This window comes from Rhinopithecus bieti, unplaced genomic scaffold, assembly GCF_001698545.2.
Source record: "Rhinopithecus bieti isolate Rb0 unplaced genomic scaffold, ASM169854v2 scaffold_25360, whole genome shotgun sequence".
Lineage (NCBI taxonomy): Eukaryota > Metazoa > Chordata > Mammalia > Primates > Cercopithecidae > Rhinopithecus > Rhinopithecus bieti.
The window spans coordinates 460,198-486,738 of record NW_016811703.1 but is presented as its reverse complement, the minus strand read 5'-3'; the positions used below and the strand labels follow the sequence as shown (position 1 = coordinate 486,738).

Sequence of the window (26,541 nt, the reverse complement as noted above, 5' to 3'; positions counted from 1 at the left end):
GACTTATATAAACAGCTGTTCTTTGTTGGATGAAGAGGGGAGCTTCCAGGCCAAAGGCTACTTTAAAATTTTTTATTCTCAGATATTTTCTCTCCAGTAGTACCTATCACGGTTAAATGTTCCCCCCAACTTCCCAGTAGTTTGGCTTTTAGCCATTTCATAGCAATTTATACGTGTGCTATGAAAAGTTTTCTAAAGTGTAAAACCTAAACACATAGCTGGTGGTGATATTACTTGATGTCCTGAGTTGTAGAAAGCTCTTCAGAATAGCTTCTGCTCTTCGTGAGCTCCACATGGCAGTCAAAATTAATGAAATTAAAAAACACTAGATATAGCCAGGCGCGATGGCGCACGCCTCTAATCCCAGCATTTTGGGAGGCTGAGGCAAGTGGGTTACAAGGTCAGGAGATCGAGACCATCCTGGCTAACATGGTGAGACCCCGTCTCTACTAAAAATACAAAAAAATTAGCTGGGCATGGTGGCGGGCGCCTGTAGTCCCAGCTACTTGGGAGGCTGAGGCAGGAGAATCGGTTGAACTCAGGAGGCGGAGGTTGCAGCGAGCTGAGATGGCACCACTGCACTCCAGCCTGGGCAACAGAGCGAGACTCCATCTCAAAACAAACAAACAGAAAAAACCCACTAGATACATACAAGAATAGTTGAGATAAATTGACATAGTAGTAAGTAATATGACCTTATGACCTTGAAGGTCAAGAAGAAAAGGAGGGAGAGTCTAATTTTAAAAGCAGTCAGAGTGGTGGCGTCACTTAACATAATTCTGTTTTTTGTTTTGTTTTGTTTTTGAGATGGAGTCTTGCTCCTTTCACCCAGGCTGGAGGGCAGTGGCGTGACCTCAGCTCACTGCAACCTCCGCCTCCCAGGTTCGAGTAATTCCCCTGCCTCGGCCTCACGAGTAGCTGGGATTACAGGTGACTGCCACCACGCCTGGCTGATTTTTGTATTATTAGTAGAGATGGGGTTCACCATGTTGGCCAGACTGGTCTTGAACTCCTGACCTCAGGTGATCCACCTGTAATTCTTGTAATACGTACAGATGAAAAGGATGGTAAGATTTTATGACTGCATATTCTTGAACCATGAGGACACTTGATTGCATCCTCCATGCCAGTTCTGATCATTTGGAACCCATCCATCAGGAAAGCTGGCCATGATCTATTTGTGGTGTCTGCAGGTTGTAGGGAGGTGGGGGTGCAGATACATGTCATGTGCTGGATATTTGCTGATTCCACCATAAAACTTAAAATTTATCTTCTAAAATGCATAATGTGGCTGGGCACGGTGGCTCATACCTATAATCCTAGCCATTTAGGGAAGCGGCAGAATCACTTGCACCCAGGAGATCAAGACCAGCCTGGGCAACATAGTGAGACACTACCTCTAAAACAAAATACAAAAATGAGGAGGGCATGGTGGCACATACCTGTGGTCACAGCTACTTGGAAGGCTGAGGTGGGAGAATTGCTTGAGTCAGGAGGTCAAGGCTGCAGTCAGCCATGATCACACCACTGCACTCCATCCTGGGTGACAAGATCAGATCTTGTCTCAAAAAAAAAAAAAAAGATAAAAATAAAATGCAAAATCTCCAGTGGTTGATAGCCATTTTTGTTAGTAATTCAAGAGTTTAAGAATTCCCAGCCAGGCTCAGTGGCTTTCGTCTCTAATCCCAGCACTTTAGAAGACCAAGGCAGGAGGATCATCTGAGGTCAGGAGTTCAAGACCAGCCTGGCCAACATGGTGAAACTCTGTCTCTACTAAAAATACAAAAATTAGCTGGACATTGTGCCAGGTGCCTGTAATCTCAGCTACTCAGGAGGCTGAGGCAGGAGAATCGCTTGAACCCGGGAGTCGGAGGTTGCAGTGAGCCGAGATCATGCCAGTTGCACTCCAGCCTGGGCAATAAGAGCGAAACTCCGTCTCAAAAGAAAAAGAACTCCTATACCTTTGGATGGGGGTTGGACACTGTGCCACTCCTGTTTGGCAGATGATGGCCATTCTCTTTGAATACAGACTCTGATTTTAGACTGAAATGCCAAAATGTCTTGTTTCCTCTTAGTGAGTGATTATGAACGTCCCATGAATTTTAACCATTTTTGGAACTCTGCATTTTAGTAAGTAACAGTTACTGTTAAGTTTATTACCCGTTATTTAAAGGATTATTTTCTTTTATAGACCTTCAATTTGCTGTTTCTGTCCTTAAATCTTATTAAGCAATGTGTTTTCACTTAGCCTTATTTTGTTTGTTTGTTTGTTTTGAGACAGGGTCTCACTCTGTTGCCCAGGCTGGAGTGCAGTGGCGTGATCTCAGCTCACTGCAACCTCTGCCTCTTGGGTTCAAGAGATTCTCCTGCCTCAGCCTCCCAGGTAACTGGGATTACAGGGGGCATGCCATGTCCAGCTAATTTTTGTATATATATGTGTGTGTGTGTGTATATTTATATATAGGGTTTCACCACATTGACCAGGCTGATCTCAAACTCCTGACCTCAGGTGATCCGCCCTCCTTGGCCTCCCAAAGTGCTGGGATTACAGGTGTGAGCCACTGCACCCAGCCCACTTAGCCTTATTCTCTTTGCCTTGTTGCATTATTTGTTTATTTATTTATTTATTTATTTTTGAGATGGAGTTTCACCATTATTGCCCAGGCTGGAGTGCAGTAGCATGATCTCTGCTCACCACAACCTCAAACTCCTGGGTTCAAGTGATTCTCCTGCCTCAGCCTGCCAAGTAGCTGGGATTATAGGCACCTGCCACCATGCCGGGCTAATTTTTTGTGTTTTCAGTAGAGACGGGGTTTCTCCATGTTGGTCAGGCGGTCTCGAGCTCCTGACCTCAGGTGATCCATCTGCTTTGGCCTCCCAGAGTGTTGGGATTACAGGTGTGAGCCACCGTGCCCAGTATGTTGATTTTCATTGATTTGTATTGATTTTCAGTGTCCAGGATTGGGGAGTGAGGTGGCAGATGCGGGATCTGTGTCAGAATCTTTGGGAGGGATAGTTTAACAATGAAAATTCAGTGATGTAACATAAATTTAAATTGGGAAAATGAAAACAAAACTATTGTTTTCATAACATAGGCTACTTCTAGTTTTTCTGAATCTTCTCCACTGGTGAAAAGATAGACCATCGTTTTTATAGAGATGCTTGATTGAAAACAGATCATGTCTCCCTAGGAGAAAATAGAAGTAAGCCAGGACAGAGATATTTGTTGATCTGTCATATTTCCTTGGTATCCTTTCTTTAAATCTTTCAAAATATCTTCTCTATATTCATGTCATCTTCAAGATGTGAAGATCTCAAACACTCTTGATGCTTGTCTGTGTTTCCTACAAAAAGCAGAAACCTGAGAAAGATAAGGAGTACCTTGCATGCAGAATAGACAAGATCCTTACAGTTCAGGGTCTGAGATTCCATCTTGACATTCATTTGATCGCTAAATATTGAAGACTTGTTGCAGGTGGAGCCATGACCATATATTGGTAGGAAAAGTACAGATTGCTTATGAGATGATTTTGACACACTGGTTGACCATATGGGGAAAACAAAACAAAACAAAAAAAACAAAATTGAAATCCTACCATACAGTGTCATATAGTGTAGTAAAAGTGGACTGCAGATGGAATAGTGATCCAAATAAGAAAAATAAGACCAAAGAGCAAATTTAAAAACATTCACGGCATTTTTAAGACCCTAGAAGAGTAAGCAATAAAATGATGGCTTTGACTTCATCAAATTAAGAATTTCTGTTAAACGGAGGATGCCATCGGCAGTCAATAGATGGGTGAGAAATTAAAGCAGTGTATCAAAGACTGAGACGGGATTAACATGTAAGGTGCTCTCGTAATTCAAGCAGAACAACATGCGGAAACTAGTAGCAAAACAGGCAAAAAACATGAATAGGCGGTTAACAGGAGAGAAAAGCTAAATGCAGGGCAAGAATTTGAAGAGCTACTTAACTTCATTAATAATCAGAGAAGCATAAAGTTAACAGTAAAAGAGCACATTATGTTAATCAGATTGATGAAAATTACAAAGTGGGATAATACCAAATTTCAGCAAAAATACAGGACAATGGCTATTAAACAGTTATTAAATTAAGTATGAGACTACATCATGTCCTCACAACCTTCATTCCTGAGTATATATTCACACAGGTCAGTAAGGGGACACAAGGAAGTTCATCACAACATTATAGTAGCAGAGAGTTAGAGCAAGTCCAGGTATTCATCTCTAGAGAAATAGGTAAGTAAAATGTTATGATTATGACATAAACTATTTAATAGCAGTCAGAAGCAATGAACTAGAAATATGTCCAGAAACACGGGTGAACCTCATACTGGTATTGACTGAAATAACTGCGAGAATGAAATCTATAGCACAATATAGTTAATATAAATTAAATATAAACAGATTCATAAAATAACACTGTGTCTCTTTTTAAGGAAAGCTGCATTCTTAACCTTTTATGTAGTTTTTAAAAGTAAACATATGCATAAAATATGTATGTATGTTACATATAACATAAAATTCACCATCACAACCATCTTAAAGTATAAAGTTTAGTAGTATTTTCCATTTGTTGTGTATTAAATCAGTCTCCATATATCTTTTCATTTTGCAAAACTGAAACTCTCCACCTTTAAACAACTTCCTGTTTCTCCCTTCCCTTTGCCTCTGGGAACCACCATTACTTTCTGTCTCTGAATTTGACTACTCTAGGTATCTCATATAAATGGAATCATGCAGTACGTGTCTTTTTGTCCTTGCTTGTTTCACTTAGCATAATGTTCTCAAGGTTCATCCATCTTGTAGCATGTGTCAGAATTTCCTTGCTTTTAAAAGTTGAGTGATATTCCATTGTATGTATATACCGTTGTACTACTCTGAAATACATATTTGGTCTTCTTCCACTGTCCTGGCAAACAACTCCTAAAATTTTTGGAATCTTCAAAGTTGTGAAAAGTAAAAGTTCCTCTTCAAAGTTTCCTTTTATTAAGGAATAAATCCTAAGTGTTAGAACTAATAGTTTCTCTTAAAGACTAGCTTTTTGCAATAACTCTTCGTTAAACCTTATATAGTCATTAGGTATAAAAGGATAAGCGTATTATATATATATGTGTGTGTGTGTATATATAAAAACACATATATATCTTTATACTTTAACTACAATATTAGTTTTGGCTTGCTCAGGCATGTCCCAGCTCACAGCTTATGTCCCTTCCTTATTTGGAAATGTTATTGCTTCTATAAGCCTTTACATAAGCAACTTCCTCTTTTCCTTTGTTCCGCATTGTCTTTACCTATTTAGGAAAGTTTTAGATTGTTAGTCAGTCAGGCTAAGCTTAGACTGTGAAGTCCAACTCCAGCCAATGGAGATAGGACACAGTAATAGAGACTTTACATGTAAGGGATAAATATTCCTGTGTCTCTTTGTTCAGTGTGCTCTCGTGGCAGGATTGCTGATGGGCAGCACCCTTTCTGCAGAAAGTACTGAGAAAACTTTTTGTCTGAATGCCGATTCTTCTTTGTGGCACTGAAGAGTAAGCATTTATTTCCAACAGTTTGGGGGCTCATCCAGGGTCACCCATTCTCCTCTGGGGCAGGGTCTCTGATCTTTCCCCCAAGGGAGGTGCCCCAGTGCCTTGCTGAGGTGACCTCAGGGGTTGGGAATCAGAACTCACCTGTTGTAATGAATAAACCTAGACTCTCAGCAACCCAGGAAAGGATGGACAGGCTTGCACTGCTGTGGCAACCAGGTAAACTCTGTGCACAGAACAAGGTAAGAAACGTCACAAGGGCATGACAGAGTACTTTCTTGGTGGTCCAGATATTCTGGAAGTTGAAAGTGTGTGTGAATTGTCACAAACCATGTGGTGTTGCTTGTGTGGATGGTGGCAAGTCCTGCTGGACGGAGTGGGTGGGTCCTACCTGTGGTTTCATGGCTGCCTCATAAGTTTAGGCTGGATACCGCTGTGGGGTTTCTATTGGCATGCCAATGCTAAGAGGAGCCTAAATTCCCATGAGGGAAGCAGTCAGGTAGGACAGAGTGAAGAGTGTAAGAAACCTCCGGGGGTGGGGGAAGAGGAGTTAAGATCCTTCCCAGGGAAAATGAAACCTCTAGTGTGTGAGGTTAAGAATTTAAGCAAGCCAGGGAAAAACATGATAGACAAGAAGTCTCCAGAATTAAGAAGTGGAGTCTACCCAGTATTCAATATGGGAAATGTTTCTAGTAAATCGGGAGTGAAGAAAGATGCAAGGGATCAGATTCCCCCTGGTAGTTCTTGAGGGCTTACGTTAAAGATTGGAAAGATAATGAAATAACTAAATTCAAAAAGAAGCAGTAGATGATTAAGTGTTATTGCTTCATTTGGACTAAAGAGCCAATCCTCAAGCCAGCAGTTTTTTGGCCAAAATTTGGGTCAGATGAAGATTGGGTCTGTCAACTTTTAATAATGTATGTTAATGACAAGAGTCCTGTATCACAAGAAGAAATTGATTATGCTCTACGCTGGTGGCAAGGACCTGTTCTTTACCCTCTGAAAACAGGTGAAGGGGGACGGGAGAGCAAGAAAGAGTCAGAGATTGCTTCATCCGATAAGAAATGGGACCCTCTAGACTACCTTCCCCCGTTTCTTAATAACCCACCACCGCCTCCCCAGGCAGCTGCTGCTGCCCTGGACTCCCTTCCGGACCTGATCCCCGACCCGACTGCCACTCCAGGCCCTTCCATGTTATTTCTCCCCTACCATATAACCCAGATTCTTGGGAATTCCAGGAATCTGGGCATTCTAAATACACTTCTTTAAAGAAAGGACTTCAGTGGGAGATAGTGCAATGTAAAAAGGATATTCAGAATCTTCACTTTCCTCCCCCACTAAGGAGTCAACTTCAGCGTTCTTTCCTTTGAGGGAAGCTCCTCAGTGAGGGGGACATTGACTTTGTAAATGCTCAATGTCCATCCTGGGTATATCCTCTTTTCAGGGGAAGAAAGAAATATAATCCACAAAGCTGCTATGGCAATTTGGGAATGTGAACATCCTCCAGGTCAAAATATTCTGGCAGCAGATTACAAATTCCCCACTCAGGATGCACAGTGGGATAACAATAATGCCGCCCACTGAGATAACATGAAAGATTTAAGGGAAATAATAATTAGGGGGATTCGGGAATCAGCACCCAAAATCTTTCCAAGGCATTTAACATACAACAAGAAAAGGATGAAGGACCTATGAGATTCTTAGATAGACTAAGAGAATAAATGAGAAAATATACAGATTTAGACCCAGAAAGCCCCCTTGGGCAAGGAATGTTAAAACTGCACTTGGTTACTAAGAGTTGGCTAGACATTGCTAAGAAGTTACAAAAATTAGAGAATGGGAAGAATAAGTCAATAGAGGAACTGTTAGGAGAAGCTCAGAAGGTATATGTGAGGCGAGATGAGGAAAGGCAAAGGCAGAAAGCGAAAATCTTTTGACAGAATTCACCAGGACAGATGATGTAGGCGGCTAAGTCTAGACCCGTGCCTGTAAGATTTTCTAGAGGAGGCAAGAGGAGAAAGTTTGGTAATTCAGGATGCAGAGAGAAAGAAGGCAAGGTCAGTATTTTAGAGGAGAAGGTAAAAGTAAGTGCCATAGGGGCGGTGGATGTGAAAATAAAGAGGAGAAGAAAAAGTGCCCTGGGCTTGGAAGTGGGGGTGGGGGGCAAGACAGATGTTACAGATGTGGGAGACCAGATCGTTTTAAGAGGGAATGTCCTGAATTGGAAAAAGCAGAGGAAGTTCTCCCACTTGTGACCACTTATTGCTCTGCGTTGAGTTGTAAGAATTCTTCATAAGTTTTAGACATTAACCCCTTATCAGATACGTGGTTTTCAAATGTTTTTTCCCAGTTCCTAAGTTGCCTTTTCACTTTGTTGACTGTTTCCTTTGCTGTGCAGGTTTTCAGTTTGATATAGTCCCATTTATTTATTTTTGCTTTTGTAGTCTGAGCTTTTGGTGTGATATTCAAAAAACCATTTTCAAGGCCAAGGTCAAAGAGACTTTCCCCTATTTTTTTCTTGTAGTTTTATGATTTCAAGTCCTACATTTAGGCCTTTTATCCATTTTGAGTTCATTTTTGTGTATGATATAAGGTAAGCGTTCAGTTTCATTCTTTTCCATGTGGAAATACAGTTTTCCCAGACCCATTTCTTAAAGAGACTATCCTTTTTCCATTGTGCCCCTTTGATGTTCTTGTCAAAAACTAGTTGACCGTATATGTCTGGATCAATTTCTGATCTCTCTATTCTGTTTCATTGCTCTATGATTCTGGTTTTATGCCACTACCATACTCTTTTTGATTACTATAGCCTTGTAATATAGTTTAAAATCAGGAAGTATGAAGGCTCCAAATTCATCTTTTCTTTTTTCTTTCTCAATACTGCTTTGACTATTTGAAGGCTTTTTTTGTGGTTCCATATGAATTTTAGGATTGTTTTTTCTATTTCTGTGAAGAATGCCATTGGAATTTTGATAGAGATTGTATTAAATCTGTATATCACTTTTGGTGGTGTGGGCATTTCAACAATATTAATTCTTCTGATCCATGAACATGGTATATCTTTGCATTTAATTATGTCCTCTTCAATTTCTTGCATTTAATGTTTTATAGTTTTCAGTATACAAATCTTTCACCTCATTGGTTAAGTTTATTCCTAATTTTTTATGCCATTGTAAGTTGGATTGTTTTCTTGATTTTTTATTTTCACCTAGATTGTTATTTGTGTGTAGAAATGCTACTGGTTTTTGTATGTAGATCTTCTATCCTGCAACTTTACTGAATTCATTTTAGTTCTTTTTTTGGTGGAATTCTTGGGATTTTCTACAAACAAGATTATGTCGTCTGTAAATAGAGATAATTTTACTTCTTCCTTTTTTATTTGGATGCCTTTTATTTATTTATTTTTTTCTTGTCTGATTACTCTTGTTAGTACCTCCAATACAATGATGAATATGAAGTGGTAGAAGTGGGTGTATTTGCCTACTAATGGATCTTAATGGAAAAACGTCTAGTTGTTCCCCATTGCTTATTATATTAGCTGTGAGTTTTTCATAAATGGCTTTTATTATGTTGAGGAACTTTTCTTTTATATCCAAGCTGTTAAGAGTTTTTTTTTCAAGAAAAGATGCTGGACTTTGTCAAATGCTTTTTCTGTGTCAATTTAGGTGTGGTTTTTATCCTTCTTTCTGTTAATGTGACATATCACAATGATTTATTTGTATATGCCAAACCAGCCTTGCATGCCAGGGATAAATCCCACTTGGTCACATTGCATAATCTTTTGAATGTATTGTTGAATTCAGTCTGCAATACTTTATTGAGAATTGAATTACTATTCATCAGCAATATTGGCCTGTACTTTTTCTTTTCTTGTGATATCTTTGTCAAGCTTCAGTATCAAGGTGATGCAGGCCTCATAAAGTGTGTTTAGAAGTATTCCCTCTAGCTTTATTTATTTTATTTTTTTGGAAGAATTTAAGAAGTATTGGTAATAATTGTTCTTTGAATGTTTGGCAGAATTCAACTGTGAAGCCATCTGGTCCTGGGGTTTTCTTCGTTGGAAGGTTTTTAATTACTTCTTCAATCTCTTTATTTGTTATTGGTCTGTTCAACCTTTTTATTTCTTCCTGATTCAATATTGAATCTAGGAATTTATCCATTTTCTCTCTGTCATCCAATTTGTTGGCATATAATTGTTCATAATAGTCCCTTATGATCTTTTTTATTTCTGAGACATCTGTTACAATGTCGCCGCTTTCATTTCTGATTTTATTTATTTGAGTCTTCGCTCCTTATTTTCTTAGTCTATCTAGGGGTTTGTTGATTTTGCCTGTTTTTTTTCAAAGAAGCAATTCTCAGTTCTATTGACTTTTTTTCCTTATGTGGCTTTTCTATTCTTTATTTTATTTATTTTTGTTCTAATCTTTATTATTTCCTTCCTTGTGCAATGGGTGGTCTTCTTCCTCTTCCACTACTACTACTTCTTCTTCTTCTTCTTCTTCTTCTTCTTCTTCTCCTCCTCCTCCTCCTCCTCCACCTCCTCCTCCTCCTCCTCCTCTTCTTCCCCTTCTTCTCTTTTGAAACAGGGCCTCACTCTGTCACTCAGGCTAGACTGCAGTGGATCAGTCATAGCTTACTGCAGACTCAAACTCCTAGGCTCAAACAGTCTTTCAGCTTTGGCCTCCCAAAGTTCTGGAATTACAGGCATAAGCCACAACACTGGTTTTGTCCTTTTTCTACTTCCTTGAGTTATATAATGTTACACTATTAATTTGGGATCTTTCTCTCTCTCTCTCTCTCTTTTTTTTTTTTTTTTTTTTTTTTTCTCTCTCTCTCTCTCTCTTTTTTTTTTTTTTTTTTTTTTTTTGAGACGGAATCTCACTCTGTCTCCCAGGCTGGAGTGCGGTGGTGCAATCTCGGCTCACTGCAAGCTCCACCTCCCGGGTTCACGCCATTCTCCTGCCTCAGCCTCCCAAGTAGCTGGGACTACAGGCGCCTGTCACCACGCCTGGCTAATTTGTTGTATTTTTAGTAGACGGGGTTTGACCATGTTAGCCAGGATGGTCTCGATCTTCTCACCTCGTGATCCGCCCGCCTCAGCCTCCCAAAGTGCTGGGATTACAGGCGTGAGCCACCGTGCCTGGCCTTTTCTCTCTTTTTTAACAAAGGCATTTATTCCTATAAAATTTCCTCTTAGAACTACTTTTTCTGCATCCTATACATTTTGATATATTGTGTTTCTATTGTAATTTTTCTCAAGATAATTTTTTAATTTCTGTGATTTTTTTCTTTAACTACTGGTTGTTGTGGGAGCATGTTGTTTAATTCGCACATATCTGTGAATTTTGCAAAATTCCTCATGTTATTGTGTTCTAATTTCACACTGTTGTGGTTGGAAACAATACTAGATATGATTTCAATTTTCCTGAATTTGATAAGACTTGTTTTACGGCCGAACATGTGGTCTATCCTAGAAAATGTTCCCTGTGTGTTAGAGAAGAATGCTGCTGTTATATGCAAAGTTCGATACATGCCTTTTAGTTCCATTTGGTCTAAAGTTTAATTCCAGTTCAGTATTTCTTTATTAATTTTCTGTCTGGTTGATCTATAACATTGTTGAAAATGAGGTGTTGAAGTCTCCTACTATAATTATATTGCTATCTATTTCTTCCTTTATGTTCATTAATATTTGCCTTTTATATTTAGATACTATAATGTTTGTAAATATGTATTTACAAGTGTTATGTCCTCTTGATAAATTACCCCCTTTATTATTAAATGATCCCCTTCTTTGTCTCTTGTAACCATTTTTGACTTGGAGTCTATTTTATCTCGTATAAATATTGCCACCTCTGCTCTCTTTTGGTTATTATTTGTATGGAATATCTTCTTCCATCCCTTCACCTTCAGCTTATGTATGCCCTTAAAGCTAAAATGGATTTTTTTGTAAGCAGGTCCAAAATCTTTATTCAAAGAAAAACTCAAGCTATACAACAAATATACAGGTATACCAAATGTAGTGTGTATACTTAAAAGTGAGATATTGGGAAAGTGGGTAATTAGAGTAGGGCTAGAGATGAAGGGAAAAACTAAAATAATGCAGACCAATGTAAAAATGTATCATTAATTAGATATATGATCATCTCACTTCTCTGCACTTAAGAACTAACAGGAAAAGAAACTGTGAGTCATGGAGAGATAGAGAGAGGACTTACTGGAGAGGTGAGTATGGTGACTAAGAAGATGAATAAAAGTGACGAATGCTTGGAACAGCTGATTTGGGTCAAGTACAAGCATTACCAGGGAGCCCTGAGAGCTAGTATGAATTAATTGTGGCCCCAATCTGCATAGTTGTGGACTTTCCTGGAGAAGCACTGGGCTGCCTGGTACGGGAATGAGGATGGAAAATGCTTGGGGATATCCAGAATGGGGAGGTCAACTGAGTCTGGGAGCTGGACCTGTTGAGATACAGATAAGAGAGTGAAGAATTGATTAGGGAGTGTGGAGAGAACCTGTGATGGTGCCTGGTCCTTATTGGGCAAAAGTCTGCCCCAGCATGAAGAATAACAAAGTAGCTCATCCTAAGAGCTTTGGTCCAAATAACCTCCCAAGCTAGGCGGGTAGAAATGAAGTCTAGTATAAAATACACTGAAGCTGGGTCAACAAAGTGAATTTGAAATATTTACCAAATCAAGAAAAGTGGGGTCTGAGAATTCTGAAAGCAAGGTCACCAAAACCATTAGTCTAGAAACACAAAGATTCTGGTCAAGCACAGTAGATCTTGGTGGGATTTCAATAGGAATCGATCAGGCCCAGAACTGCGGTGACTCACAAGTGGGTAACAACTCACTAGTGTTTTCGTTTAACTAAACACCAGAGGTAGGTGTGTGCTGGGGGGTGAGGAGATGGTGTGAAGGGAGAAAGGAAAATTCTAGGAGGCTAAGGATACTCATGGGAGATTCTTTTTTGCAAGGGGAAGGCAGGCTGATGTAATTAAATAGGTTGTTCTCTTTCTAGATTTTCATATACTGAAAGGGAAGTGATAGAGCTAAATAACCTGATTAGCTGAGGAATATGTCAACTCCTGGATCTAGAGCTATACTATAAATTATCTAGTTCTTGAACACACAAATTCAAAATGAGGTCTAGTCAATGGACAAATCAACTCTTTCTCGTGATTTTAGAATAATGCATGTCCTCAAAGCATTACTCCATTTATCTTTCCTTGCAGATCTTTTAAATGTTGCAGTAAAAGTAGAGACATCAAGGTAGGGTGAACCTCTAGACTATCTGAAGATTTCTGCTTCTGTCGATAGCGAAAAGACTATTCAGTCCTATGGTTTGGATGTGTGTCCCCACCTAAATCTCATGTTGAATTATCATCCCCAGTATTGGAGGTGGGGTCTGGCGGGAGGTGATTTGATCATGGGAGCAGATTTCCCCTTTAGTGCTGTTCTCATGGTAGGGTTCTCATGAGATCCAGTTGTTCAAAAGAGTGTGTGGCACCTCCCTTACTCTCTTCCTCCTACTCTTGCCATGTGAAGTGCTCACTCCGCATTTGCCTTCTGCCATGTTTGTAAGTTTCATGAGGCCTCCCCAGAAGCCCACCATATGCCAACATCATGCTTCCTGTGCAGCCTGTGGAACCATGAGCCAATTAACCTGTTTTCTTTATACATTACCCGGTCCCAGGTATTTTTTATAGCAATATGAGAACAAACTAATACACTCAGTTTACTGGAGACTGCAGAAGTCCTCTGTCTGCCTGTTTATCCATTCATTGATCTATTCATCCATCCATCCATCCATCCATCCATCCATCCATCCATCCATCCATCCATTTAAACCAGCACTCTCTATAAACATGGTGCTGTTTTTAGCAGTTTATAAATATGAACTCATTGAATCTTTCTTATAACTGCATGAGGTATGTATTGTCATTATCCACATTTTATAGATGGGAAGCTGAAACAGAGAGAGATTAAGGGCCTTTTCCAAAACACACAGCCAGTAAGCAGTGAGTCAGGACCCGAACCCAGGCAGTGAAGCAGCAGTGTTCATGCTCTTAACCACCACACCATTGGCCATCCTTGGTGACTTTGAAATCCGTCCAGGAAGTTATTCAACTGCTAGCATCATTGTTCTTCCTAGTAGCTCCTGAGGGCCCTGGGACACTGTGCTTGCCTATAGGCAAGGCAGCTGGTAGGAGAGGCCCTTTTGTGGATTGCAGTTACTCTGTCTTTAGTTCCCACTTTTTCTCTTTTCATCTCCTTCTCTTCCCATCTGCTCCTCTTGTGTGAACAGATGTGAGTTTCCTCCTTGACTTTCCAGGCCATGAGCTGGAACACGTTGTTCTTAGGTGATCATTTTAGAGATGAAAGTGTACTGTACAAGGGTGATGGAGCCAAGCTATGAGTTCTTCATCACTCTCTTACCTGCTCATCAGCAGCTCCATCTCCCTGTCTGCAGCCTCAGCTGAAACTTCCGCACTTGTATACCCCTAAACATCTGCCATCCTCACTCCTGCAGCAGGCAGCCCAGCGCTTCTTTGGAAAAGTCCACAACTGTGTAGGCTGGGGTCACAAATAAAAGACTTGCTTTTCTGAAATCTGAATAGTCATCTTTAAAAAATGTTTGTATCTCTCATCCTAAAGTATATCTGTATATAGTCAGGGCAGACTTCATCTGACCAATTTAAGAATTTTTATCCTTGACTGAAACCAACTAGTAACCTAAATGTGTGTGTGCATGTATGTGTGTTTGTGTGGTGTGTGTTTGTGTGTGTGTGTGTATTTTCCTATCTTTTAATGTAACTATGACTTTATTCCTGTGTTAAATGGTTTCTACTGAATGTGAAGTTGAAACAAAGGGCTTTTAAACTTGTCGAGCTCCAGAAGAGTCACTAGTGCATTAACTGAAAATACAAATGAACAGGCCTGCACCATGGGGACCACAGAGGTCATCTGACCAAAGATGAAACTGATTTCCTATTTTTATGCATGCTAATAAATCAGCGGGCAGAAAACATGCCCCCAGAGCAGATTGGCCCTATTCATTTTTTCAGGTGGCATTTAGGCATTTGCAAAATAGCTCCCTTAGCATCTTCATCAAAAATCTCCAATGATAGAAATAATAGAAACTGGCCAGGCGCGGTGGGTCACGCCTGTAATCTCAGCACTTTGGGAGGCTGAGGCAGGTGGATCACGAGGTCAGGAGATCGAGACCATCCTGGCTAACACGGTGAAACCCCCATCTCTACTAAAAATACAAAAAAATAGCCGGACGTGGTGACAGGTGCCTGTAGTACCAGCTACTCATGAGGCTGAGGCAGGAGAATGGTGTGAACCCAGGAGGTAGAGCCGAGATTGCGCCACTGCACTCCAGCCTGGGTGACAGAGCAAGACTCTGTCTCAAAAAAATAAATAAATAAAATAATAATTAATAATAATAATAGCAACCTCCCCAGCTTAGTTATCTGCCTTTCTCATCCTCTCTTCTGGATAAAAAAGCATTTAAAAACTACAAGATTTGTGAAAATTCAGAATATGTTAGAACGGGTGTTTTTGTAGTAATGGCAAAAAACACAATTACTTTTGCACCAACCAAGTAGATATGAGAAAGTTTCAGCTGTTGAATCCAGTATTCTTGATGGTTATCAGTTGCTCTGTGTTCCTGCCTTTTGCAAGTTTTGCTGGGCAAGTGTAATTCTTTCTTAAAGGAAACATTCTCCCAGATGTCACCACGGCCTCAAAACAGAGGCAGATAAACTTAATCAAGAACTATTTAATAATGACTCTGTGTTCCAGCACGTCTCAACTGTGACACAGCTCCTCAAACCATTTATAATTTTGGGATGGTTACAAGTCTATTTCACATCAAACAATTAGAATAATTTAACCAGGATTATAACCAAATGCTCAGTGATGTGATTCAGACTCAGTGCAGTGTGAGTTCCAGAAGGATGAGAAGGGTCAGAGAAGACTGAAATAGTTTGGGAGGAATTTGTAGGTAAGTGAAACTGATGCTGGGTCTTGAGGATGGAGATGGTTTGAAAGGCAGAGAAGAACATTTCCTCTGAGCCACGTTTAGGATTCTCTAAAAGAGAAGGAGCACTTTGGTGGTTTGGAGACAATCAAAAGACAAAGACAAGCCTGCTTGGAACAGAGGATTTAGGAGGGGAAGTAGCAGTATGTTAACCAAAATGGTGATACTTTGTTTTCTAAACCAGAAATCTAGGAATGTGTTGGAATGCGTACAATTGGATGAATAGACTATAGGGGAATGTTTGAAATTGAGATTGTCAAGGAAAATCTGAGATGTGTGTTTCTGTCACTACAGAGGACCTGAGTCAATCCAACACGGTGGCCAAGCTAGAGAGAATCCTTATAGGAGTGCCCAGGTACGACTCTTACAGGATCGTCCATCATCATGAGAACAGTATTTTACAAAGATTTTGAGTCAGGGTGCTTTTATCAAGGTTGCAAATATTCTCTGAAGATGTGGATTGCCGGGCGTGGTGGCTCATGCCTGTAATCCCAGCACTTTGAAAACCTGAGGCAGGTAGATTACTTTAGCTCAGAAGTTCAAGACCAGCCTAGCCAACATGGAGAAACCCTGTCTCTATTAAAAATACAAAACTTAGCCGGGTATGGTGGCGTGCACCTGTAGTCCCAGCCACACGGGAGGCTGAAGCATGAGAATCTCCTGAACCTGGGAGGCAGAAGTTGTAGTGAACCAAGATCATGCCACTGCACTCCAGCCTGGGTGACAGAGGTTGCAGTGAGCTGAGATCATGCCACTGTACTCCAGCCTGGGTGACAGAGTGAGACTGCCTCAAAAAATAAAATTAAAATTAAAAGAAGATGTTAATTGGTCTCTCACTAGAGGAGCTTGGTAAATATTTCTCTTCTAGGTCTGTAGGTTTGTTCAAGCACAGGGATCTTGTCAGTTCTGTTAACCATTGTATCCCCAACACCTAACAGTACTTGGCACAAAGTAGACTTAATGCTGAAAAGCCTGGGAAAGGTATTGAGGATAGACAAGGAGGAAGATCCACTGCAGGTAATACAGGCATATAATAAGTTAAAAACAGGGTGTTCTTATCCACCAAGAAAACTTGATTTGCTTAATGATTTTGACTTTAGTGAGTGGCTAAATAGTAGAGAATAAATGGAGAGAAACTTAATGTATTCTAGAGCATATTTGAATTGCTTTGAATCATGGAGCCAAATAAGACAATTGGAGATTGAAAGCTGCAGGTCAGAGAGGCAGAGCCGTCTCTGTTTTCCTGTGCTTTTGCAGGAAGTGCATTTTATAGAAAAGTCAGAGAGGAACTGAAGGGAAACAGAGAGCTCTGAGCTGGTGAATTCACAGCAGCCTGGAGAAGCATTCCAGCTGCCTCTGAAGCTGGCTCCTCACACCCAAGGGCTGCCCCTTGGGACCCTGAAGTCACTATCCCAGCTGGTCACGAGGCCGGGGAGGCCTCACTGATGAGGACGGCACCACGGCCCGAGTCTAGAATGGTAAGAGGTTCTCAAGTCTTTGATTAAGACAATTATTGGTTGTTTGAGTTTAAAACCAGTCTTTTCCTTTCTTCTTTTTAATTGAAGAAACGTGTATAGACTTTTTAAAAACTTGTTCATGCTTTCAGAGCATTCATTTGATTCTCTGAAACTTTACTTTAGATCTTCTCCAGATCCTTTGGCTAAACTTATTAGTACATTTGACCCATCCCAAGAGCCAGTGGTGTAAATGCATGCTGGGATTTAGAGAGCCCGTCTGAAACTGCACGCTGGCACTATGTGGGTTTTCAAAGGTTCCGCTCCAGTGGCAGAAAGCTCTCGGCCAAATGTATGTGAACCGAACAAAAGTCAGGGGCAGTGAGAATGAAAATCGGCCGCAATCACACTTTGAATATCGCTGTCATATGAGGATTCTAGCAGCCATGGAAAGTCTGAGATTCACTCTCTGCTGCACACTGGGGCATCCGTTAAGGATTGTGGGCATTCTGAAAGCTCTCATTCTGAAAGCTTCAGGGGTATTTTTAGATGAGGCTTGTTCCTACAAATGAGGAAGTCTAGCAGATGGCTCTTCCGGCTGGAGTCTTTTTTTCCAGCTTTCCACCAGCATAGTATGGAGACCACTCTGGCAAGACCTCTCTCTCTAAGGACAATGGAGGGAAAAGCTATTCTCAAAACACTGGGCAGCAGCTGCAAGGCTGGGGCTCTGAGGACGCTGTGCCACTGGCCTGTACATTTCACCCTGCCCGCCTGGACTGTATGTCATCAACAGTGGGAGGCAGAAAGGAAGTTTGAGGTTAAGCACAAGGCGTCTTTTATCACACTACGTGAGTGAAGACATCTGTGGAGACTGTACTCTCACTGTAGCTGATAAGAATGTTATTCACTAACCAGAGAGAAAAGATTGGAGTATGAGGTTTTTGTCCGTGGAAGTATTTTGCAGATGGTTTGCACCAGTTTTGTGAAAGACAGATCAAAGTGTTATTAATGAGGGAAAAGTGCCTTGACAAAAACGAAGTCGTCTTGCTATACCGTGTTGAGTACACTCATTGTCATTTGGCTTCACGTCTGATAGAACAATCCATTAGGGCTCAGAGAAGTCACCTTTGCGATAGTAAGCCTTTTCCAGGGATTCTTAAGAAGTCTATTTGACACACACTGTAAAGACACGAAAACAACTTGATTGTGAGTCTGTGCTTTGATGGTAAGCTTCCTCTCCATTGTTAAATTTGATGTGGTTTTGCTCATGCCCTAATTCAAGTGGCAATTCTCAAAAAGTACAGATTGTACAGGTTTCCAGGGCGGATGCTTTTTAATGCAGTTCATAGGAAAGAGTCATCCATTGTAAGGTTTTATTTTATTTTATTTTATTTTATTTTATTTTATTTTTGAGACAGAGTCTCACTCTGTCACCCAGGCTGGAGTGCAGTGGCACCATCTCAGCTCACTGCAAACTCCACCTCCTGGATTCGAGCGATTCTCCTGCCTTAGTCTCCTGAGTAGCTGGGACTACAGACATGCACCACCATGCCCAGCTAATTTTTTGGTTTGTTTTTAGTGGAGATGGGGTTTTACCACGTTGGCCGGGGTGGTCTCAAACTCCTGGCCTCAAGTGATCCACCTGCCTCTGCCTCCCAAAATGCTGGGATTACAGGTGTGAGCCATTGTGTCCAGCCTTAAGATTTTGCTATTAAGCAAAAGGGTCACCTACATGTGTATTAGAAGACATATTATATCCCCATTTACAACAGAGCATTCCAAATGCCTACTGATTTCTGATTTTCTTTTTCTTTCTTTCTTTTTTTTTTTTTTCTTTTTTTATAGAGACAGGGTCTCACTATGTTGCTTAGGCTGGTCTCAAACTTCCAGGCTCAAGTGATCCTCCCACCTCAGCCTCCTAACGTGCTGGGATTACAGGCTTGGGCCACCATGCCTGGTCACCTATTCGGTTTTAGTGACCTGGCAGGATACCTGGATTTCTCAAGCTTTTCCAGTAAAGAAGCAGCGGTTAGATCCCAAAAGCCATGAAAATTCCACTTGTGGCTTAGAAACTGAAATTTACCAAAGTCCACTTTGGGAGGCTTCCTTCCTCCCTAACACACACACACACACACACACACACACACACACACACACACCCTGCGGATAATTTATCCTGTAATTACAGGGATAGACTAATTTTGTCTGCATTCACTTGATGAGAGTTTTGACAGCAGTGACTTCTGCCTCACAGTAACTATAGACAGAAGCGTTAACTCCCAAGTCTTCAAAGAGTAGTTAGGTCTATGATGCAACTGTTTCCAGCCACAGCGGTGCTCTGTACCAACCCTCGTTGAGACTACCTGTTGCCGCTCAGGGGTCTGATAGAAATCCCACTGTGTTATTTTGTGTATTCCTTGCCTCCCAGAGGCACAACAACAGATCAACAGGAGCAGTCACCCCCTGCCCTCATTCAGGCCCTGTGATTTGCTTTCTCACTAGAAATTTTCATTTTTAGTGTATCAAATATTCCAAGCATGCAATTAAGTTCAGATAATAATTTAACTGACCTGCAGGTGTTCCCTAAGATTTTTCAAATATTAACATTTTGCCATTTGCTTTAGAATTTTTAAAAATAAACTATTACTGCTACTGTGGAAGATCCCTCCCTATCCAATTCCCATTTCAACCTCCCATTGCTACCCAGAGCAATCACTGTCTTGAAGTTGATGAGTACTATTTACATTTTATTACGTGCTCTATAAAATCTGTATATATCCTTACATGTTTTTAATCTGTATACAAATGGCATCACACTTTACTTGAGCCTTTTAAAAGTAAATTACTTTTAATACTCAGCATTTTAAGATATTCTTTCATATTGCTACCCTAAAATCCAGTTCATTTTTTTTGATGGCTATAAAGCATCCCACTAAAAGACTATACCACAGTGTTTTCATTCTTTTGTTGAAGCACAGTTTAACAGTTTACAAGGTTATTTGCTATTTGTAACATTGTGAACACCTTTCTCCACTTATAAGAGTTTCTCTTGCTCTGTACTGCACAGTATGGTAGCCACTAGTTTAAAATGTGGTTAGTCAGAATTGCAATGTATGTAAACAAAAAATGCATGCCACATTTTAAAGACTTAGAATGAAAAAAATATATGGAATATCTCATTAATAATTGATATAGGTTATACTGATTACAGATTAAAATGACAATATTTTGAATGCATTATGTTAAAATATATTACTAAAATTATTTTTTCCCATTTATTTTATATTTTTTAAATGAGGCTACTAGAAAATTTTAAATTACATATTATGGCTTGCATTATAATTCTACTGGACAAGGCTGGTCAAGACCAACCAGTAACTGATTGCCCACATGCCAGCCATCTGTTTTTGTAAATAAAGCTTTATTAGAAAACATGCCACTAATTTCTATGGTGGCTTTCCAGCTACAACAGCAGAGTTCTGTAGTTGCAACAGAGTCCTTATGGTTTATGAGCCTAAAATATTTACCATCTGGCCCTTTAAGGAAGACATTGTCGACTCATATTCTAGAGCAGTAATTTTTAACCTTTTTTAAAAACCATGACCAACAGTAAGAAACATATTTAATGTCATGGCCCAACAAACACACACATCTGAAACAAAAGTTTTACAAAATGAAGTTTCACAAATCCTTTCTATATATTTTCATATTTTCTGTTCTGTTCTATTTTGTTAAAATAAACTGCTGGTCAATAAACTGCTAGTGACCCATTCAAGTGACTTAGCCATTCATTCATTCCTAGTTATTTAAGTGACATTGCTCAAGAATATATATACCCAAAAACAGAGTGATTGGATTATACGAATGTGTGTATTTAACTTCACAAGATTCATCACATTGTCGTCCTGTGTGGGAGCTTACCAATCAATCTACAGTCTCAGAAACAGTGTGAGAGAGTTCCTAGTTCTCTAGATCTTTAACAAAATCTGATGTTGCCAGTCCAATCTGATGGGTATGAAATGAAATCCTGTTTTATTTATAATCTGATCATTCATAAATTTAATCATCTTTTCATGTGTTGAATGGCCTTTCATGTTTCATTTGTGAGTTGCCTGTTCATTTCCACTTTAAAAATGGGGTCATTTGTCTGTTTCTTAGATTTATAGGCACTCTTTTTCTATTCTGCATACCAATACTTTATTAGTTATGTGGGTTGCAAAGATGTGAGTTGGCTACTCCAAGGTTTGTTTTTTGTTTTTTGTTTTTTCACTTTTTAATGGTGAAAAACCATTTTATGTTATCAGGCAGGAGTTTTAAGTTTTAAAGTAGTCAGATTTATCTTTTCTTTATATTGCTGTTTTAGCCCTTATTTTAAAGTTATTTCCTACCCCAAGTTCATAAAGTTTTCTCTGTTATTTTTTCTGATGAATTTAAAATTTAATGGGTGTTTCTTTTCTGTTGAAAAGCCATGTTTCTATGTGGTATGAGATATGGCTCTACTTTCTTTCTTTCTTTACATCATAAATAGCTGGTGTGAGTACCATGAATTGACTTGTTAATCCTCCAGTCTGTTTCTTGGGCCTCTGTCTTGAAAATGTTGGTCCTAGATTTATCAGAACCAGATCCTTTTTTTTTGAGACGGAGTCTCGCTGTGTCACTCAGGAGTGCAGTGGCGCCATCTCGGCTCCGTATTGGAGTATTGAAGTATCCCTTGTACTGCCTGTGTGTGGAGTTCCCTCTGTATCTGGCACCTGAGAATTGTTCTTTCTTTTAATCTTGGCTGTTACTTTAAATAAGTGTATGTGTGTGTGTGTGTGTGTGTGTGTGTGTGTGTGTGTGTGTATGTATATGAATATATATGCTCGTACATACACATATCTATGTATTTTTTAGTTTTGTCTATTTACGTCCATTTCATGAAGTTTGTGGCATGGGAAGCTGTGCCAGCTCCGTAGCCATGGTGCTGGAGTTTCTCTCTTAGTGATTTTCTGGGCCTGAAGACCAAGAAACTCCAGAGACCCCTTTGGAGGGAGCAATGTAGTGGGATAGCCACAGAGCTGACTTCTCTCCTAGACTGAGGAGTTGTTATGCATGACTTCATATCCTGGCTTCCCTTGGAGAAAACTAGTAGTGGTGGATCTGATGTGGATATAAGAATATTGTATGAAACTGTCTTTGATTTTATTTTGCCAGCAGGTTAGATAAAGATCAGCTACTGCCATAGCATTTCCTAAGGAACTGATATTTCCAAGGTTCCCACAGTGATACTGAGATACAAAGATGAAGATTACTTGTAACGTTGCCGTCGTGACGTTGCCATCACTGTCACACTTTATTTGACAGCTTTAACACATTTTTAAAATGCAATTCTAAGGATTGGGAGTGGGGAGAAGGACGTGTTTTCTAAGGAGCACTTTTTGTGGTAACAAACAAACTTTAAACCCTCCTGTTAATAAACAAGGGGTTCCTGTGCCTATGAAAATTAAAACAAGGCCTGGCAATGTTGAACGCAAAGAACAGCCAATAAATTCTTGACTGTAAGATCATGTGCATTAAATAAGCCCGTTCTTGTGTCAAATCAATACTGTATTGTGTATTTCCCATAGCAGATATTGAGATATGGATCTGCCGTAGTAGGAACAGGAATGTCATCAGGAAATATCAGTTCAGACGAATGTAGGTTTCCACCAACAGGGAAAGAACTGGACCTGGTGTGGTCTGACTCCCTTCTTGATGAAAGTGTCAGATCAGAAATGAATACTCATGTGGCCCTTGGAAAGTGGGAAGGAGAAATCAATAAGCTAAACATCCAACCTAATAATAGAACTGTTTTCTCCAATGCGAGTGTTTTTCTCTTGAAGCTGGTATTTCTGTCCTTGATCTGTCAGTGATGCTATTTAGAGATGCAACAAAAGATTTTATAGAAAAGCAAAGGCTGGTTCCATTGTTCTGGAATAAGGGTTATGTCAACTTGGTTCTATCTAAGCATGTCACTGGAAGTCTGGTTCACATTTAAAGTTTTCCTTAATTCCAAGAAACAATCTAGACCCTTTGAAGCTTTAGCAAAAAAGTACTAGGTAAAAAAAGAAATCCCACTTGTAAAGGCTTAGTTTGCAATTCATTTGTCCTGGCATCTTGCAAAAACAACCCAATCTCTGTATATCTCTACACATTGGTGTGTATGATAATATCTTTATTTTTCTTTGTAGAGATTTTACACAGGATATAATAGGTGACACAAATGTTTTGGCAGATGGGGTCAGAATATGAAGGCAATTCCTTCCATGTAAGAATTTTGGTGCTTGTTTAAATTTAATAGACTCGCTTCTCCTAACCACACTCAGGAAGTCTCCTGCCATTCATGCACATAAGGACTCAGAAGAGAACCTCTACTGTCTCCCCAAAACCTTTTTTTTTTTTTTTTTTTTAATAAACTTGCTGACATTGGCCAGTTTCAAGAGCATGGTAGATTCATGATCCATCAGCCTGGTTTCTGAATGGAAACCGAATGAGTTATTTGTATTGTTTGTTCCTACCTTTTCCAGGCACCTTTTAAAAATGAACAAGAGCAGCTCTGATTTGGAAAAAGTGAGCCAGGGCTCTGCAGAGAGCCTCAGCCCATCCTTCAGGGGTGTCCACGTCAGCTTCACCGCCGGCTCCACGGACAGCCTGGCCTCAGACTCCAGGACCTGCAGCGATGGAGGTAACAAACTTGACCTTGATGGAGAGGCTTAGATTCTCCTGGACCTTCCAGACCAGTCATGGGTTACTTGCAGGATTTGGAAGGGCTGAGCAAGGACTACTGTCTTGGTCCTGCTTTCTCAATGAAGTAGACTCTTCCAGGGAGCTGTTGAAGTAAATTATCTGCTGAATATATCGCAAGCCAACCCATCCATATTGCCCTCTCCAAATTATAAGTGTGTGGATGTGGCAACATGGCGGGAGGAAGATGAGGTTGAAAGGCTCCTGTTTCCTTGTGTAATGAGCCATAATGAGCCATCTATGTACAAGCCTGCTTTCTACTTCTGTCCTCAGGATTAGTCCTAAACTACACATCCTCTCTCTCTCTCTCTCTCTCCCTCTCTCTCTCTCTGTCTCTCTCTGTCTCTCTCTTTTGCATCTACATGTGCATGTATGCACATGCACACACTTACTGGACACAGCAGATGTTTACATAATGTTTGCTGAATTAAGCATGAAGACTTCATTAGGCCACCATCTAGCCTGCTTTTTGGATTAAGCTCTAAAGCCTGTGGGTGGGTCTGTCCTCCATCGGGCATATCCCTAAAAAGGAACTCTTGCTTTTCCACAGTTGTGGCCTGGATGGATCATATTTAAACCTTCTCACCCTTTCAGCATTCTTTGTGTGTGTGTCCTCTCCTGTGTTTCTCTGAGGCATGTGTTAGCATGTTGGATTTAGACTTGTGCTCACATGACTTCCTTTTTCACTTCTATGGAAGTATTTCTTCTCAGTAGGCAATGAGACAGGAGAGGGTTCTATTGCAGATTTACTGTCAGCAACATTTTTCCGCCTAAACGATAGGTACTGCCTGAGACAAAAGTGTGTGTTGTAAGTCAGTCTGTGCTGTGTTCTGATGAGAAACCTCTGACAGTTCTTACTTAAAAACAGGAAATATCTTAGTCTTGATTTGGGAGGAATGTAGCAACAACAGATTTTCTTTTTCTGTAGATTTTTCTAGGCTCTTATCTTCTTCCTTTCCCCAGCCCATTGTACAACAAATTCAACAGGCAGATTGTTCCATAGAGAGCAGGGCACCTCAACCATGAGCCCCTGGGCTGGTCAGCTCTGATCCACTCTCTTGGGGTATTGTAATCACTTCTGGGGAGTGACCTACAATGAACCATCAGCCACCAGCCAGCGGGTGTCAGGCGAACTGGACTTCATGGCTTCACCACTTTGTTTCTCAGAGTCAGTAAATCATGATGTCTGCTCGCAGGATTCCTAAGAACTAACTAGAAAAGATAAGGTTAAAACACATGGCACATGGGTGGATGGGATACGGTAGGAAATTGGGCAGCCCAGAACTTGAGTGCTTCTTATAAACGCTTCCAGAAGAGAGAGAAATCAATGAAGGCTGATGGAGGGTTTAGGGAAGACTTTATGAGAACATGGGACTTAGAGATCATATCTGAAATGTGGCCAGAACTGGGGAGATAGGGGGTGACGAGGAGAGGACTTTCCAGGTTCAGAAAACAATAGAAGAGAAACAAAGCTGCAGGAATGGCAGCGCACGTGGGAGAAGGGTGAGACCAGTCTGACGTGCTTCAATAGACACTGGCAAGGGGAAATGGGACATGAGCTTGGTGGGAAGCAGGGGCTGAATTGTACATGACTCTCACAGCAATCTGTGCAGGTGGGAGACAGAGAGCTGCTGGAGGTTTGTGAGTTCAGTGCTGGAGGTTTGTGAGTTCAATGGGGAAACCTGTTCAGACATTTTCTCATGTTCATTTCTGAATAACATGAATGAAAATGAATGCATTGCCATGGTATTCCCTGATCACAAGCTAAGTTGTTCAGTGGAAATGCACTTCAAAACTTGGACTCCCAGGTCAACAAGAAGATATGTACCTTGTCACTGAACTCTGGCCCCTGAGAGCCAACCATTCTATCTTCTGCCCCTGGGCATGGCTCTGTACCCGGAACCATGTTTTGAAACTGGCAAAAGACCAAAGGCATGACATTCTCTCTCTCTCTCTCTCCTTTTTGATGTCTTTTAAACATTAATCATTAATCTGGAGAATATACAGAACTACTGGTCCTGTAATATGAGAAATCCTTCATTCACTTCTCACCGCTTACCAAGTCAGCTTAGATCTGTTATTGCACAATTATCTTCCAGTCCCATGAGTCCTTAACTCACTTTTATCTTGTAACTGAAATATTTATCCATTGCAACTTTAGTTACTATTTGGCGTATAGTACCTAAGCTGAGAGATTAGATCCAAATAGAAGCAGAAGCAGTTCACACTGAAGTTCTTTGAAACTTGAATGTAGTGTCTGCCTTTCTAATATTATACATTAAGCCAAAAGATACCATTAGACTCTACATTTATTTTGTCAGTAAGAATCCACTAGTGAAAACTTTGCGTTTCATTGACTTTTTCCATCCACAGTATAGGCTGGCCTGAATGAGTGGAGGAAAAAGTCATTCCAGGGCATATCATGATAGTAGTTTGTGTAAACTTCTTGGAAATGGCTAAAGTTAGTGATTCAGGTTTTATGGCGGGAGGAGCGAAGGAGTGGAGGGTGGGGGTGGTGGCAGGGCGAGGAAGGTTTTAGTTATATAAGGAAAACCTAATCGAAATCTCTATCTTTGTTACATTTTTAAAACAGGTGTTTATTCTAAATGTTTCAGTGGCAAAATGCCACTTTTGTGTCAGTGTTAATTTTGCCTCTTTATACTTGCATCAGGGTTAATGGCTAAAGTTAGTGATTCAAGTTTTATCCGGGGGGCGGGGGGGGGGGG

At 40.3% G+C, this 26,541-nt stretch overlaps 1 protein-coding gene across 1 annotated transcript in view; it reads left to right on the top strand.

Moving 5' to 3' along the window:
- PRAG1 (PEAK1 related, kinase-activating pseudokinase 1) overlaps nt 1-26,541 on the top strand; it is a 65,226-nt gene that overhangs the window by 18,179 nt on the left and 20,506 nt on the right. Inside the window, 1 exon segment of the mRNA XM_017894688.1 lies at nt 23,599-23,756. Within this exon segment, the coding sequence (XP_017750177.1) occupies nt 23,599-23,756 (158 nt within the window).